This window comes from Polypterus senegalus, chromosome 9 (assembly GCF_016835505.1).
Source record: "Polypterus senegalus isolate Bchr_013 chromosome 9, ASM1683550v1, whole genome shotgun sequence".
In the NCBI taxonomy this organism is placed as follows: domain Eukaryota; kingdom Metazoa; phylum Chordata; class Cladistia; order Polypteriformes; family Polypteridae; genus Polypterus; species Polypterus senegalus.
Window position 1 is genome coordinate 89,437,044 of NC_053162.1, and position 17,114 is coordinate 89,454,157.

The following is a 17,114-nucleotide window of genomic DNA, read 5'->3' on the forward strand; positions in this document are numbered from 1 at the left end:
ACAGAGGGGCAGGCAAAATGCTCACTAAGTACCATGTCTGCAAACGCTAATCTCGGAGCTCCCTTTTCTTACTGGCTTCTCAGGTGGTCCAGCCCATTCAGGCAGTTGAACAGGTGTATCACATATGCTGTTTATGTGTTTGTGGTTGGTAAAATAGTGGTGTGCTTTGGGATGATTATGGTTACAAAAAAGATTTCACTATAGAAAAAAAGTTTGGGTAACATTGATCTAGACAATAGTATGAGGCTAAATTAATTTAGCAGGCTTAGTGAAATGAATCAGTTTGATCAGAAAGGAAGTGAGAAAGTTTCAGGTGTGAAAGAAAGAAGGGCAAAATTAATATTCAAGGAAATATAGGTATCCTGATCGCAAAGGCAGAATAAGATTTAGGTTGGATTTTTCCTGTTGGTTTTAGTACAAGATAGATTGGAGGGACAAGTTATGTTTTAAGATGTGGGGGTCTGTGGATCTTACAGTGTGAATTTGTGCCCAAGTGAGATAAACCAGCAAACTTGCATAGGTCTGGGAACAAGTGTAGAATAAAATTAGGGTGGGAATGATTCTGTGGATGTGCCAAATATTAAACTGGGATGCAAAATCAGAGGACAAGTGATTGTATGATATGGATTTATGGAATACAGTGGGAATGGCCAAGGACCTAGCACTGTATTAGCAGAGGCAGAATAAGATTTGTATTGGACTTATGCTATGGATGTGTTACAGGACAGACGAAAGTCCATGTTATTGAAAGATTACAGAAGTGGGTGTGTGGACATTATGGTGTGGATTTTGGCAGAATGGGGAACTGGGAAAGTTGCCAGTGGATTGGGTAATTTAGAGACAGGTGTAGCATAAACTTCGGGTGGCAGGTGCATCTGTTGTTTTCCGCATCTATAGGGGAAGATATGGAAAGAATAAGGAATCTGTGGTTTCACAGACTGAAGTTTTGGAGCACAGTAGCAATGGGAAAGCTGGCATCAGATTGAGCAGCATGGTGGAAAAAGAGTAATACATTTACGCCTGGAATTGTCCTATGAGTCTGGTACTGGACAGGCCAAGATGTCCATTGACACTATGATGAGGACCCCGAGAGCATGTGGAATGACCAGATAGATAGATGTGAAAGGCACTGTATAACAGACAAGTGCTGCTTAGGTTTGTTCCACAAAAACTGTGCCCTTACCCCAATTTTTTTTTCACCAGCTGCCCATGGTGCTTGTGTTCATATTGGTCTGATACTGCTCCCTAGGTACTTGTACTTGGTATCGGGTTAATCTTATGGATTTTTCCAAATGAAGATTGAACTCAACAGGTCAAGTAGCAGAAAATTCAAAGAGGGACAAGGTATAAAATGCAAAAAAGTTTTGAAGCTCTAAGATGGCTGTACGTTAATCAATAAGTGACTACAATCAAACAATAGACAGGAACAGTATTTAGTAGTGGAAACGTGCAAGAAAATTATTTTTTGATGAGAAGCAAAGACATTGACTATGCAAAAAAAAAAATCACAGATAAACACATGGATCTCCAGTAGAAGTAAAATTACTTTGTGATTGATCCAATATTAGTTTGAAGTTAGAATATATCTGAAATTACTTTACACATCCATGTGTACTGCTGTGGGTTCACACCATAACAGTTTGCAGATTTGCATTGTGGCAACTATAGGTCAGCCTTGAGCCTGCAATATCTGACTCAGAAGCAGTCTCCTTACAGTATGAGCTAATATATGAACTTGTTGCATCAACACAGAAAAGGGGGTGGCTGAAAGAGAGAGAGCGCTCAGCTGATGTCTCAAGGATGTGCACCACTCACAGTGTTCTGAAGCAGTCTGCGTTGTGCCAGTGAGTTCTCCCGTTAGAGAGAGAGAGGTTGGGAGCATACACTGATACAACATATTACGGCACTCCCTGCAAGCTGACGTTGTAATGAGACTGCTACTGAGCCAGACATTGTGGGTTTGTGGCTGACATCCAGCAGTTCAACCATGTACAAATCTGTGAGCTGGGATTCTTTGGGCTATGCGTCCATAGCAATACTGCTTTAATATCTCTCTATATATAAAATCCAACGTCTGTCTGTCTGCTCGCTTTTTATGAGAGAACTACTTTATGGATTTAGATCAGGTTTTTTTCTATAATTTGCTTGATCATTCTGGTTCATTTTGTGACTTCTCTCATTGCACTATCATAGTTCGCTTGCAGGACCTATTTATTCATGTGAATCTGAGACAGAGGCTGCAGGCCGAGGTAGGGAGGGAAGCATGACATCAAGAGTTGGGAACCGGACGTGGCCCACCTCACTCACGCACTAGCCTTCGTTTGAATCACTTTATCACTTGCCACGTTTTGGAGCGGACCTTGCCTCTGCTTAGCTAGCGATACCCATTTGTTTATTGATTTTTAAAGTTTGTCCTGTTTCACTACTACACGGTAGAGCCGTGGTGGACAGCTAGTTTGAAATACAATCCATAGCTTCAAATCCCTTTACTTGGCTTCATGTTACTGGACTCAGCACTGTATACCAGTTTCTGGGGGACTGCCATGTGCAGTGGAATGTATAATCATATTTGGCCTGCAGGTAGACTTTATGTGCAGATGCTACTAATAATGAAACAACCACTACATAGTATGCTAATAACAGAATTAAAAATGTTAACAAAAATTAGGATAAATTTAATTTAGTTAATAGCAATATGCAACTATGCCGGTGCTCATGGTGAAAAGACTGATAATGAGAATTCTCTATGTATAAAATAAGTATTCAGTGATTTGTTGCCTCCCTGTGCATAAAACATTCTTTGATGCTTTAGACTCTCAAAATAAATTTTGTCTTTTAATGTTTTGTCATTTATAGTGAATAATGATAATAAAGATGAAATAACAATGCAACCTTTAGTTCATTCGGCTATTTCATTTTTAAAGCATGTAAACATTTGAAATAAAATTACTAGTTTTAGTACTTGTTTGCTTGCAAAGGCTTATGTTTCTTAACAAATTACCTTTGCAGGTGCTGTATACAGATTTTACTGCTTTCTTCACAGCTACAGATCATAGAATTTCAAAGTCACCTGAGCTCTCTTATACAAGTTAATAAGACACTACATGACCAGAGTATGGCATGGAAGTGCACTGCTTAGTATTTACTCGCAAATCCAGAGTGCTCAACTTCTAGTCCTAGTCTTTGCACTGTCTACCTGGAGTTTGCATGTCCTATCCATATATACATGGATATTAATGCCACATTCCAAATACATCCAATTAATAGTTTAATTGGCAAGTATCCTCTGATGGACTGTTGTTCATTGGCCATGGCTTGAGACCTTGAATTGTATTATTTATGTGTGATAATGGATAAATAAGCAAACTGAAAAAACTAATTCTTCCTACCCCTTTGAAGGTTGCACGGTCCAGATTCTATTCTACCATCATTACAAATAGCTCCAGGGATCCAAAAAAACTTTTTTCTACTATAAATCATCTTCTTAAACCTCCTTCATGTGCTCATTCCGAGGCCACTGATGAGAGGTGTAATCTGCATATCAATTTTTTCAGACAACAGGTTTATAACATTCGCTTAAACCTCTCTACCATGGATTTTCTGTTATCCTCAACTGTCGACCCGCTGCCTGAGACTGTCCAGCCCTTTTGCTCCTTCTCTGTTGCCACACGGGAAGAGGTGGAGGACGTCATCAGGAAAATGAAACCGTCTACCAGTTCCCTGGACCCTTTTACCTCAGCCTTGCTGAAGGCCAACATTTCTGCTATTTCTACACTTATCACCAGGATTATAAACCAATCCCTTTTGGTTGGCCATATTCCTTCAGCACTAAAAACTGCTGTCATCAGACCTCTACTAAAAAAAACCCACCCTGGATCCTGAAGTTCTGTCTAACTATAGACCCATCTCTAATCTTCCATTTCTTTCTAAAGTTCTGGAAAAAATAGTTGCAGTACAACTTCAATCATTTGAAAAGTTTCAGTCTGGTTTTCGCCCTGGCCATAGCACCGAAACAGCCCTGGTCAGGGTCACAAATGACCTTCTGATGTCAGCAGATACTGGTTCTCCTTCTTTACTCATTCTCCTTGACCTGACAGCTGCTTTTGATACAATTGATCATAATAATCTTCTTCACCGTCTGCAATACACCCTTGGACTTTCAGGAACTGTTCAAAATTGGTTTACATCTTATTTGACCGGTAGAACTGAGTATGTTGCACTTGGCAGCGCAAAATCTCACACCCATAATGTTACCTGTGGTGTTCTACAGGGCTCTGTGTTGGGCCCCATCCTTTTCATCATTTATATGCTCCCCCTTGGAAGTGTCATTAGCAGACATGGTTTTTCTTTTCATTGTTATGCCGATGACACTCAGCTTTATCTTAGGACTATTCCCACCTCCTCTACTGCTCCTCTGCCAACATCTACACTGACTATTTGTTTGGAGGAAATAGAGGCATGGATGAGGCTCAACTTCCTTCAGCTAAACAGATCTAAAACAGAAGCCATTTTAGTTGGCACACCACACCAGCTTCGTTCCACTACCATCACCAGTATCACCTTTTCTGGAAAAAAGATACCTCTTTTTACATTTGTAACAAACTTGGGTGTTAAAATGGATTCTCAACTAACTTTTGACACCCACATTAAACATCTCTGTAAGTCATCTTTTCACCATCTCAGGAACATTGCTAAACTCCGTCCAACAATTACCCTGGCAGATGCAGAGGCTTGTCCATGCCTTTGTCTCGTCCAGGGTGGATTACTGTAATGCGCTCCTCATTGGGATTCCTGGCAAGAGTATCCAGAGACTCCAGTACATTCAGAACAGCGCTGCCAGGATCCTGATGAGGGTGCGAAAGCATGACCACATCACTCATATCTTGAAAACCTTTCAATGGCTCCCTGTACCACTTAGAATTGAGTACAAGGTTTCCCTCCTTACCCATCAGTGCATTTATGGATCTGCTCCCCTGTATTTACAGGAACTCCTTATCCCTCATACTTCCTCACGCACCCTCCGCTCTGTGCATACCAACACTCTTCAAGTTCCCAGAACTAAACTTAGCAGTATGGGTGATAGAGCCTTTTCTTCGGTGGCGCCGAGGCTGTGGAATTCCCTCCCCGACTACTTGAGAGCCCCACAGTCGATTGATGCCTTCAAACGAAACCTAAAAACTTATCTTTTTAGAAAGGCTTTTCATTAAATTATTTCTATAGATTTTTTTGTTTGTTAATTTTATTCTTATTTTGTAGCACTTTGAGATTGTTAAATATAAAGCGCGATTTAAATAAAATCTATTATTATTATTATTTCTCAAGAGTAAGAAAACAATCGAATTTTGAATGAAGTATCTATTCCTATTTAAAAATAGAAAGTTGCGAGAGCTATACCAATAGAAACAAGACCCTGCTAGAAATTTTTATTAATTGTTTTTACCATGGTAGAGTGCATCAGGAAGCATTTGGTAGGAATTACATCATCTTTTACATTGTGACACTCCTTCACTTCTCACAGCTCACAAACCCCCTCCCCTCCAAAACTGTTTACGATGGTATCTTCAGACTTTGATGAAGTCCCCTCCCATCCCCATTTCACTCTCCAAAATCTATATATATAATTCACTAAGGCAAGACACCCATGGAAAGCACGCTGGAAGGGGCGTGGATTCACTAAGCCGCCGACAAGTAAGATACCTATGGCGCACACAGGGAGGAGCCACGCCCACCAACTCTAAGACCATTGGATACGACAACTCACAGAGCCACGCCCACCAACTCGGGCGCGATGACACAGAAAGAACAGTGTCATTTATATTCGTCTATCGTAGAGGCCTCATGTACCTCCGAGCCACCTTGACTGTTCATAGAGGCATGTTTCTCGCGGAGGTGAGTCGCAATATGCAGCGTGTAAAACAGTTTGCGAGGGGAATCCCACGGGATCCTTTACAACTGAGGTTAAAACACAATGAAGTAAGCAGTCTTTGAAAACCGAGTATTCGGTTACGACGCATGACCGCGTGCACCATAGCAAACTGTTTTACACGCTACATAGAGCAATTTGCATCCGCGACAAACATGCGTCTTCTTCACTCACAGACAATTATATGTTGCTGTCTCCAGAGTTCCATCTTTTCATTCACTTTCTGTTGTATCCTCAATCCCTCCCTTTTTAGACAACTGTGTCTTTCCAGAAGTGTTCAACCATCAATAAATAATTATGTGGCGTTTTATGTCGCGGGTTCACTTTTATGTTGTATTTTGCGATCTCCAGAGTTCCATCTTTTCATTCACTTACTGTTGTATTTTCACACCAACTCGTTTTAGACAACCGTGTCTTTCCAGAAGTGTTTAGCATTCAATAAATAATCATGTATGAGATTGAGCGTGTGTCTACCCGGCGCAGAGAGGCGTGCGTAAGCCGTTGAACCCTATTCGGGCTGCAAACCGTGGAATTCCCACTAAGTGCGATTCATACGCTCCCAGTTGTTGTGTCCCTACCCTTTGTGCACACCCCCCTCCCACCTCGCTACTACTGTGGTCGGGTGTCTTGGTGGATTATATATAGAAAAGCAGCCAACGACTCAAGTGACGAGTTGGAGGTGGGAACATGAGCGGGCAGTACATACTGAACAAGAATTCAGCAGACTAGCATGACGGAGGGAGCTGAATGAACGTCCTTCTCCTCTCCTCCCATTCCACACTCCGCGCCGTGCACCCCCATCCCTCCATCTGGCAAGAGAAAGCGCGATTGCGGTCCGCCAGTTTTCAGTCATGGACGATTGTGTGTTGGTTCGTTCTGTGCATTGTTACAATGATGCTTTTCTTACTGATTTATTACATTACCGATTTTTCAAATGTTAATTTTCTCCCTGTGCTTAAAAATCATTAAAAAACCGGCCTGATAATGCGGCGTATTGTACGCCGCGGGTTAGCTAGTGAATTTTAATGTTGATTGCATCTTCGGAGTTAATGATCATTTTCTCACCCCTGCATTAGTTGAAGAAGCTGATAAAACAGACTACAGTTATTTGTTTCACTTCAAACACTGATGATAATAGGCACTTTCCCACCGCTGCAACTTTGTTGTTTGCAATGATTGAGTTACTTATGGTCCCTGACCACCTTAAAATTTTGCCTCTCAACCACACAAACGGAACTGTAACATTGCTTCGATGCCTTGCATGGCTCACCAGGGAGGCAGCTATAAAGAGTGATGTGGAGCTCCATCTTCAGTGATGGGTCTCTGAAGTCCAGAATCCCAACAGATTTGTCAGATGGCTCCAGCAGTTGTGGTCCACTGATAGCACATTTCATCACCAGCGCCACACCCATGATAGTTCATGGTTGAACAAAAAGTACATAACCAAGACTGCTACAAAAGCTTCGGAGTTCGTAAAAAGTCCTTGGTTCCTGAAAAAAGCTCCTATGATGGGGAATCACCTATAGATAATAAAGTAGCCCTGAATTGAAGATTAAACAAAATAAGGAAATGCTTAGGGCACCAAGGGAAAAAGAGTGTTGAGAAAATAGTAGAAAGCTTAAGGTATAAATAGTTATAATTAGGCAACAATAAACATTTTTATATATCTTCTGATCCTTATCTGTTGAAGTGCTGTATCAATGGAATGAAAGACGTTTTTAATACAAATAATGATTTTTTTTTTTTAAAGAATTGTCTACCAGCATCAATTTCTGTAGAAAAGGGATTTTTATAGTCAGTAGTGTGACAAGTTGGAAGACTTTCTTTAATACACAGTATTGTAGGGCTTGGATTGATGGCCTCTGCTGTGGCAGTATTCAGTCAATGGAGTAGGACATTTTCTTTGTTTTCTCTTTATATAATTTTTCTTCATATTCATAAAGATAGTTAGAACTGCAATATTAAAGCCTGGTTAGGTTTGTTTGTTTTTGTTCGAAGGAATTGGGAAGAATAGCTCTTTGAAGATTTATTTTTTATTGTCAGTCTTGTTTCTTTTTTTGCTATATACTCTGTAATATGGACATTTTCAAAAATTCTGTTTTGTTACGATAAGTGCAGTAAATGTTTTTTATTACTTGTTCAGTTCTTATTTTTTAATTTTGCACAATATATTTTGCATATAAATTAATTAGATCAGCTGACTCAAATCATTCTTTTAAAAAAAGTACTTTAAATTCATTTGTTCAGAAATGCATTTAACTGATTCTGACAATGACATTCTGACCCTTTATTCAGTTCTATTCAGGTGCTCAAGAATTTGTATCACAAATGGTTGTTACTTGTTCAGGCATTTCTTTGGTATTTTTTGGTGCTTATCATGTTCCCTGTATTTATTTAGTGTTTCATGCTGGTATTATTTTTATCCAATGTTTTGTATTTGATCTTTTTTCTGTTGTTTCCATGTTGTTCATTCTGAAATTGTATAAAGTGCTTTAGTCATGGGAAAAATGCTATATACTGTAAATAAAATGTATTATTATTATTTTAGTTGATTAAACATTTTGTTTTGAACCCTCCACCACCATTACCATTTGTCTATGGGGGAGCAGAAGCTTTAGATTTCTCAAAAATTTCAGTCTTCAGTTTTTGATGGATCTCAACGTTTTAGGGTCCCTGGATGCAGAAAACATTGATATTTTAGTGATGGGGATGTGTGTGTCTGTGTGTTACAGTTTCCTGAGAGTGGTGTACAACTAAAACAGCTGGACGGAGAAATATCAAACTGGAAACTTAAGCCTGTTATGAGATGACAATGTGCTGATTAATTTTTGAGCCAAATCGTGCAAGAGAAATAGGCACTCTAGAGGAACCCTCTTTAATTTAATTCTGCAATTAATTATTAATTCATCTCATCAATTGCTATCATAATGACCTATTTTGTGATCAGAAAGATCACCATCAGAGTGGTAAATAATTACTGAAATGTTATACAATAGTATAGTTCAGGTAACTTGGTTCCTAGGGGGCAAAACTTACTGACGCTCGCGTCCAAGTCTTTTCCTTATGAAAAGAAACATCACAGTTGAACTACTCACTTTTAACTTATAAAATTGGGCCAACAGAAGCTCCTAAACTAGATTCAGGCTGAAAATTATATACACATAGAATATACAGTGACATATACTTTAACTGTGATAATTTTTAATTATATTGTTATATAAATTTTTGGCATACTACCCAACCCTAAAACTGTCCACCCAACATCAGGGCTTAGGAGATCAATGTGATTCAAAATTTGATAAATGTGTACATGGGGCTTTTTTAACTTAGAAAATTAGTGATTTAGATGACTGAACAAATGCAGTGCATTTGATTATTTAATATGTGATTTTAATTATGTATTAAGTAATAAAAGGATTTAATTACATATTAAGTGTAATTTGATGACAAGATAAAGCCAAAGTTCATTTTGATACAAATAAGTTACTTAATTAGTCATGTAAATCTGTAAGGTAGGAATGGCTGGTATTGGTACCTCTGAATAATTGCAGCATCCAGGGGCCTGCTTGCAATTATAGTTTGAATGACGGTGTGAGTTTGACTAGCAGTGCATGAGTTACTACAGGGTTAACAATAAAAGGGTTTTTAAAGAAGACTGAGTGGACAGTCTAGTGGCAGAAATGTTTCCTTGAAAAACAAAGCACAGTTATTTATGTATTTTGATTAATTTGAATCCACCACAGCCCAGGTTTAGCCCAGGTGTAACTTGTGGTTGTGATTAAAAAAAAAAAAAACTGAAAATATTTTTTAAATGTATCCATCTTATGAGTTACTTTAATAGTTCAAGTAGTTTTCGTTTTTCATTTTGGTTTTATTTTACTACATTTATCTAAATGTTTGTTTAATTAATAGATACATAGATACTTTATTAATCGCCAAGGGGAAATTCACATACTCTAGCAGCAGCATACTGATAAAGACAATATTAATTAAAGAGTGGTAAATAGTGTACATCTTTATTTTAGTATTAATTTACAATAATAATATTGCAGTGCGCCTGTAATAGGTCAAATAACCTACAGAAGATTAACTGCTGTCAGTTAAAATAAGAGTTTAGAAAAATAATACAAATATTCTTCAACAGTAGTCTCTATGAGAATTTATTGTTTATGGGCATTAGAGCATATATTTTTCCAAAGGAAAATTACATTAGTGGTTGCTACAATAAATGTTTAGCTGTTCCTTTCTCTTAGTATGTCTCTTCTATCTATCCTTCCATCCATCCATCTTCAAAACATACTTTTACAGAGTAGGGGCACTTGGAGTCCATTCCAGCAAGCACTAGGTGTGAGGCAGGAACAAACCTTTGATAGGGAGCCAGCTCATCTCATGGTGAATGCTTCTTTTATTTTATTAGAATCCTCATTTTGTGCTGTGTAAAATATTTGGGCAGAAAAAAACCCAACAAATTAGCACAGTGGAGTATTGTACTGTCCTGAAGGTTTTCATGATAAATGGTCTTAAATCATTAAGTTTACAGCAGGAATAGAAATCCTTTTATTTTTACTAAGGCAATCACTTGTAATCATGTTTGTTTTTATTGATTTTAATTTGTTTGTATATATGGCATTTTTTGTGAGCTGCATATAATGTATATCTTATTTCTGTAGGGAGAATTTACATTCAACTTGTAATGCCAGAGAAAAATCAACCTTTGGTAAGTTTTTTTTCATAATCTACAAATCTATAACTATAATCCATAAATTATATTAGCTTTTTTAATAATTACATGACATAAATTTCACAAAGAATTAGAATCACTGGTTATATGTATTCAAAACATAGTAATTCTTTCCACCTTAAATTTACTGCATTTTCAAGCCATTGCTAAAATGGACAAATGTTTCAGAACACTCCCATTTTTCCAGTTGTTATAGAATGTATACAGTTTAATGTCTCAATGTACTCTGAAATTAAAGCACTGAAAGTGAGACTTGCCTACTTCAACCACTGTTAAGTTGTGCTTAAGCTGTTATCCTGTGTTGCGCCTATTAAGCAAACTGTTCTCTCTCAGAAACTTGTCTTCTGTTTCTGTTATTGTTTTGGGACTGTGAGGCTTGTTCTGTCAGAGTTTTCTCCAGTTTACAAGTTCTTTTAATGGTATAGAAAACTGTACAGTACCTTGGCTTTCTTTGCAATTTCTCTGAAGGAAAGGCCTACACTTTTAATGGTTAGAATGGTCCACCTGTCTGTCTGTCTTCCTTTTGTTAATTGCCTTTCTTAGCAATATACTACTTCCTGCAGTGCATTATTGTCCAAATAATGCTTCAGAGGGCGTTCAAGTAAAGCTTTTTTTAACACTGCTTTTATACGAACAGAGGCTTTGTAAGTAATCAACAAAAGTTGGGACATCTGTAGGAATTTCAAGGTTTAAATAATTTCTGTTGCTGCAGAAAAGCTGCAAGTTGTTAAATCATTACTTGTTCTCTGGAAAAAAAAGAAAAAAAAAAAGATATATATATATATATATACATAAATACATACATACACACACACACAGTGTGTGTGTGTGTGTGTGTGTGTGTGTGTGTGTGTGTGTGTGTGTGTGTGTGTGTGTGTGTGTGTGTGTGTGTGTGTATGTGTGTGTATGTATATATATGTATGTATGTACAGGTGCCGGTCATAAAATTAGAATATCATGACAAAGTTGATTTAAGTAATTCCATTCAAAAAGTGAAACTTGTATATTAGATTCATTTATTACACACAGACTGATGTATTTCAAATGTTTATTTCTTTTAATTTTGATGATTATAACTGACAACTAATGGAAGTCACAAATTCAGTATCTCGGAAAATTAGAATATCAATTAAGACCAATGCAAAAAAGGGATTTTTAGAAATTTTGGCCAACTGAAAGGTATAAACATGAAAAGTATGAGCATGTACAGCACTTAATATTTAGTTTGGGCTCCGTTGGCCTGGATTACTGCAGCAATGCGGCGTGGCATGGAGTCGATCAGTCTGTGGCACTGCTCAGGTGTTATGAGAGCCCATGTTGCTCTGATAGTGGCCTTCAGCTCTTCTGAATTGTTGGGTCTGGCATATTGCATCTTCCTTTTCACAATACCCCATAGATTTTCTATGGGTTTAAGGTCAGGCGAGTTTGCTGGCCAATCAAGAACAGGGATACCATGGTCCTTAAACCAGGTACTGGTAGTTTTGGCATTTTGTGCAGGTGCCAGGTCCTGTTGGAAAATGAAATCTGCATCTCCATAAAGTTCGTCAGCAGCAGGAAGCATGAAGTGCTCTAAAACTTTCTGCGTTGACCTTGGACCTCAGAAAACACAATGGACCAACACCAGCAGATGACGGCACTCCAAATCATCACTGACTGTGGAAACTTTACACTGGACCTCAAGCAACGTGGATTCTTTGCCTCTCCTCTCTTCCTCCAGACTCTGGGACCTTGATTTCCAAAGGAAATTCAAAATTTACTTTCATCAGAGAACATAACTTTGGACCACTCAGCAGCAGTTTTGCCTTTAGCCCAGGCGAGACGCTTCTGACGCTGTCTCTTGTTCAAGAGTGACTTGACACAAGGAATGTGACAGCTGAAACCCATGTCTTGTATACGTCTGTGCGTGGTGGTTCTTGAAGCACTGACTCCGGTTGCAGTCCACTCTTTGTGAATCTCCCCCACAGTTTTGAATGGGTTTTGTTTCACAATCCTCTCCAGGGTGCGGTTATCCCTATTGCTTGTACACTTTTTCTACCACATCTTGTCCTTCCCTTCGCCTATCTGTTAATGTGCTTGGACACAGAGCTCTGTGAACAGCCAGACTCTTTAGCAATGACCTTTTTTGTCTTGCCCTCCTTGTGCCACTGAGAAAAAAATAAAGGACATGGTGAAAACGTGTATTTTGTGATTAAAGTGAAAATTTCGGCTTTAATCTCGAAATGTCCACTTTAACCTCGTAATTTACTTTATCATTAAAGCAGACCGTCGTAAACGGCATCCCAGTTTTTAATTGCTACAAGCTTCTTGGACCTGACAGCAGCGGAAAGCAGCAATAGATCGCCACACAGAACAAATTAAATGTATGATATTCCAACTCTCTGTACATTTAGAATCTTTAGATTTATACTTGATATCACTTTCATGATGAAATGCATTAAAGTGTGTATGTTACATTTTACATATAATTTCGTTTAAGTAATGAATACTGTTAATTACACACATGGGGAAATAATTACACACATGGACGTGTCGCAGTGTTGGAGCATTAGCACTGCTGTCTCGCAGGGAGTTATGTTGCTGGTATTTTCCTGCTTGTATTCCACACTTTGCTCCGGTTTCCTTCCAAAGATATGCAGATTTGGGGATTTGGTGCCGCTAAAATGACGCTAGTGTATGTGTGTGCTTGTATTCACTTTGCAATGAGTTGAGGCCTCGTCAAGGGACTGTTTCTCACTCGTGCCCAATGCTTGCTGGAATGGACACATTTCTGGATTGATGGATTTAATCAATAAACATCCTTTTCAGAGATATTGCGGTAAGGTGTCATCAGAATTTAATAGGTGTTCTAGGCAATTCACAACACAGAGAAGCCAATCATGTTCTCACCGTGATAATATCTCAGACTGCCACTTGGTGGATTCCTCCAGATTTACGTAAAGTACTCGCGCAAGTATAAACACTACAAAGCTTGCGTAGCAGGAGCGTCCGCTGCAGCTTGCGTCGCATGAAGTATAACTCCGGCCTTAGATTCACGAGTACCGATTTGGGTAGTGAACACTTCGATGAATGAAACCTGTTATCTTTACAATGGTTGACAAATACGGAATATAACTTGAACACAACACATCCTCCAAATACGAACCTGATTGAAAAAAATAATGATAATCAAATCCTTGATGACAGCAACACTCCTAACAGTCACAAAACAATTACATTGACAATCATGTTATTTTTCAAATGTTTCCTTTTCTTTTACATAACTTCTTTAACACACTACTTCTCCGCTGCGAAGCGTGGGTATTTTGCTAGTATATATACAGTGGACCCTTGACTTATGAACTCCATTCGTTTGTGAGGGCTGGTTGTAACTCAAGTTGGTTGTAAGTCAAGACTATTTTTCCCATAAGAAATAATGGAAATACCCATAATGTGCTCCGAACCTCCCACAGCAATACTTACTTAACCTTTTCATAATAAAAAAGGGTTGTATAATGTGCATAATTTACCAAAACGCCAATAATTTTTCTAATGTACTAACCAAAAAGTTATAAAAAGTGCCTAGCCTACCAGAAACAACAATTTCATACTGTACTCGCCATTTAATTTGACATCTTTGGGCTACAGGAAGGGAGGAGGAGGAGAATGAAACGGAAAGTGGTTATTGTTTAGAAGGAGCCTCCTTATGCAAATCTTTTCTTTGTAAAATTGTTGAGATGGTGAATTTCGACATGCTGTACATATTAGCGAGATTGGTCACATGAACACCACTCTCATATTTCCACATCATTTCCTTCTTCGTTTCAAATGTGATCGCTGTTTCTCAATTTAATAATGACAGTAGTCAAGCACTCAGTTCAAAGCTGGTCGTGTTGTGAAATGCTGTAATAATACACTCCAAAGCAAGCCGGTGCTGACTCAGCCTGATGACGTCATCATGTGCTGCGCCAGCCCGCTAGCTAACATCCCTTAACATTCGCTTTCTTTACCTTCGTTACCTTCTTTTCCTTCCTTAACAATTATGCGTCTTGCTTGCCATGGTCTTAGTGAATTGTATATATAGATAAATCACTGCACTGACCGAAATTACGTCCACAAACACATGTATCTGGGCTCCGACTGACTCTTAGGAACGCTCTCGGCTGTTTGTTTACAATCCCAAAAGCGGATACACGTGACCGCATTCAGGTCGTAACGCAAGATGTTGGTCGTAAATCAAAACAAAAATTTTGGTCGTAAATCAAGTTGTTCGCATGTCAGGCCAGTCATATCAAGGGTCGATTGTATATATGTGTATATGTATAAATATTGTAAGAGCCATTTTCCTAGTTCTAGAAGATTCATGAATATTTTACTAGATGACAATGCATAATCTATGGGAGGTTCCTATAACCCGATTAGTATAGGATGGTCCAGATCTAATTATGCAATTTTCATTACGCTATAACTTTATTTTATTATAAAGCTTGTTACATAGAAAATCCTGGAAAAATCCCAGACCATCGAGAAGTGTGCGAACTGGCAACATGAAGAATCGTCTTTGCACCGAAGTGGAATCGTCCCCGTGTAAATCAGAGTCATTCAGATGATCTGGATCTGCATAATTAGATCTGGACCACCTTGTAGAATTGTATTTGTATATTCCTGTCGTTTCTAACACCTTTGAGTAAACATTATTCTTCAGTTAGTAACAGCCTTGCCATGAGTAAGGTGTAGAGGCATACAGTTTTAAACTTTAGTGTAGCCACCGGTTAAACGCGCGTCGAAAGAAATCTCTCAGCCCAAAAGTTCGTTTTGTTGTAAATCCCTTACGATCTTCATCAGACGATAAAATTGTTTGTATTTGTATTCCATTTCTGATTGAAGTTTAGTTGTCACTGAATTGAATGGCTTTCTGTTGTCATTTAGATGGTCCTTTGTGACGTCGTATTCAAAGCGACTTTCACTCACACTTCTCTGATATTTCCTCTGGATGCCGGAATCAGGTGCCATGATGATTTTATTAGGTGTTTAAGCTCCTTTATAATTTATGAAGTCTCGCGAGGAGCGCTAGCAATTCTCAAATATGTCCTACTCCGATCAAAGGCAAAAATTAAGAGTACCTGTCGAGTCTTTTTCAAGTTGTTGTTTTCTTTCGTCGCAATCTGATCTCAGGCGTAGAACACGTAGGCTTGCTTTTGTTTTATAATCCAAGGCAATTTTCAAGCTTTCACTTTTAGGTTGGTTTCAAACCTAGGCGGGCTTTAAACTTTACTTGTGCTTATGCACGTGACCTTGCCTGGGCATGTGCTCGTGCCCGCGTCTACAGGCTTTTTGAGTGTGTAAAGTAAATTGTAAAACAGCACATATTTAAGTGTTGAACCGTATGCTTAAGGCATACAGAAGAAGAAATTAAGAACCTTTAAGTATAGAAAGAAGAAGTCAAGGAACTTTTAAGTACAGAAGTAATTTTCTCAAGAAAAGCTAAGTTTAGAGAAGATACAATTTTCCTATTTTTTTTACCTTTTACTCTATGTGTTTAACTATTTTTTCTTTTATCGTGTGGATTATTTGCTTTTAACTTTCAGTAAATATTTTTAAATCGAAATTCAGGACTGAGAGATTTCAACATGCGTTTTACCCGTGCTTGACTTTGCCTTATGCTTCGGCAGCTGTATATATATATATATTGCTGACCCCTGTCCATTGCTGAAAGTGTTTATGCTGGGCATATGAGTGTCAGAATTTGACCATGGAACAATGTAGGATAGTGGCCTGGTCTGATGAATCACATTCTCTTTTAGATTGTGTGGAGGGCTAGGTGTGTATGTGTCATTAATCTGACATGACAAAGAGTTTAAGGTGATGAATTGATTCTATTGTGAATATGTGATATGTGATGGAAAAACAAGTCTGATCCATGGAGGCCCAGCGTCACCACATACAGGACTTAAAGGAGCTGCTTCTAGCATCTTGGTTCTAGACACCACAGCACCTTCAGAGGGCTTGTGGAGTCCATGCCTTGATGAGCTGTCAACAGAGTTGTTTTTATGTCACGAGGGTACCCATACAATATTAGGCAGGTGGTTTTAACATTGTGGGTGATCAGTGTGTGTATTTATGTATATATTGCTTATCTATACATACGTATATGACCATATATATCACATGGTTAAAGGTTACATTCATGGTGAATAAAGGTTAAAGACACAATGCTTTGGCAATATAGCCTTCATCTGGTGGGCAACTCAAAATGAAAAGTAGGTAACACATATAAGAGGGGGAGTAGGGAAAAAGTCAGGACAAATTTAAGAAGAAAAGGGGAAAAAATGCTGTCATTAGTGAAGATTAGTGTTGCGCGAACATTCCCAACTTTGTTTCTCTCTGAGATCCCCAGAAACATGGAAATATTTGTGATATTCTCTGAACTTGGTGAACTACATTAAAGTAAATGGGGAAAGACTAACTGAACTA

The 17,114-nt window shown here is 38.4% G+C and overlaps 1 protein-coding gene across 2 annotated transcripts in view; it reads left to right on the top strand.

The window, feature by feature from the left end:
- The window catches only part of znf276 (zinc finger protein 276), a 68,514-nt gene that overhangs the window by 16,230 nt on the left and 35,170 nt on the right, over positions 1–17,114 (top strand). For both annotated transcript variants that reach the window (XM_039763453.1, XM_039763454.1), the window contains exon 3: positions 10,594–10,640. In XM_039763453.1, the coding sequence (XP_039619387.1) occupies positions 10,594–10,640 (47 nt within the window). The remainder of the gene's footprint in view (positions 1–10,593; positions 10,641–17,114) is intronic.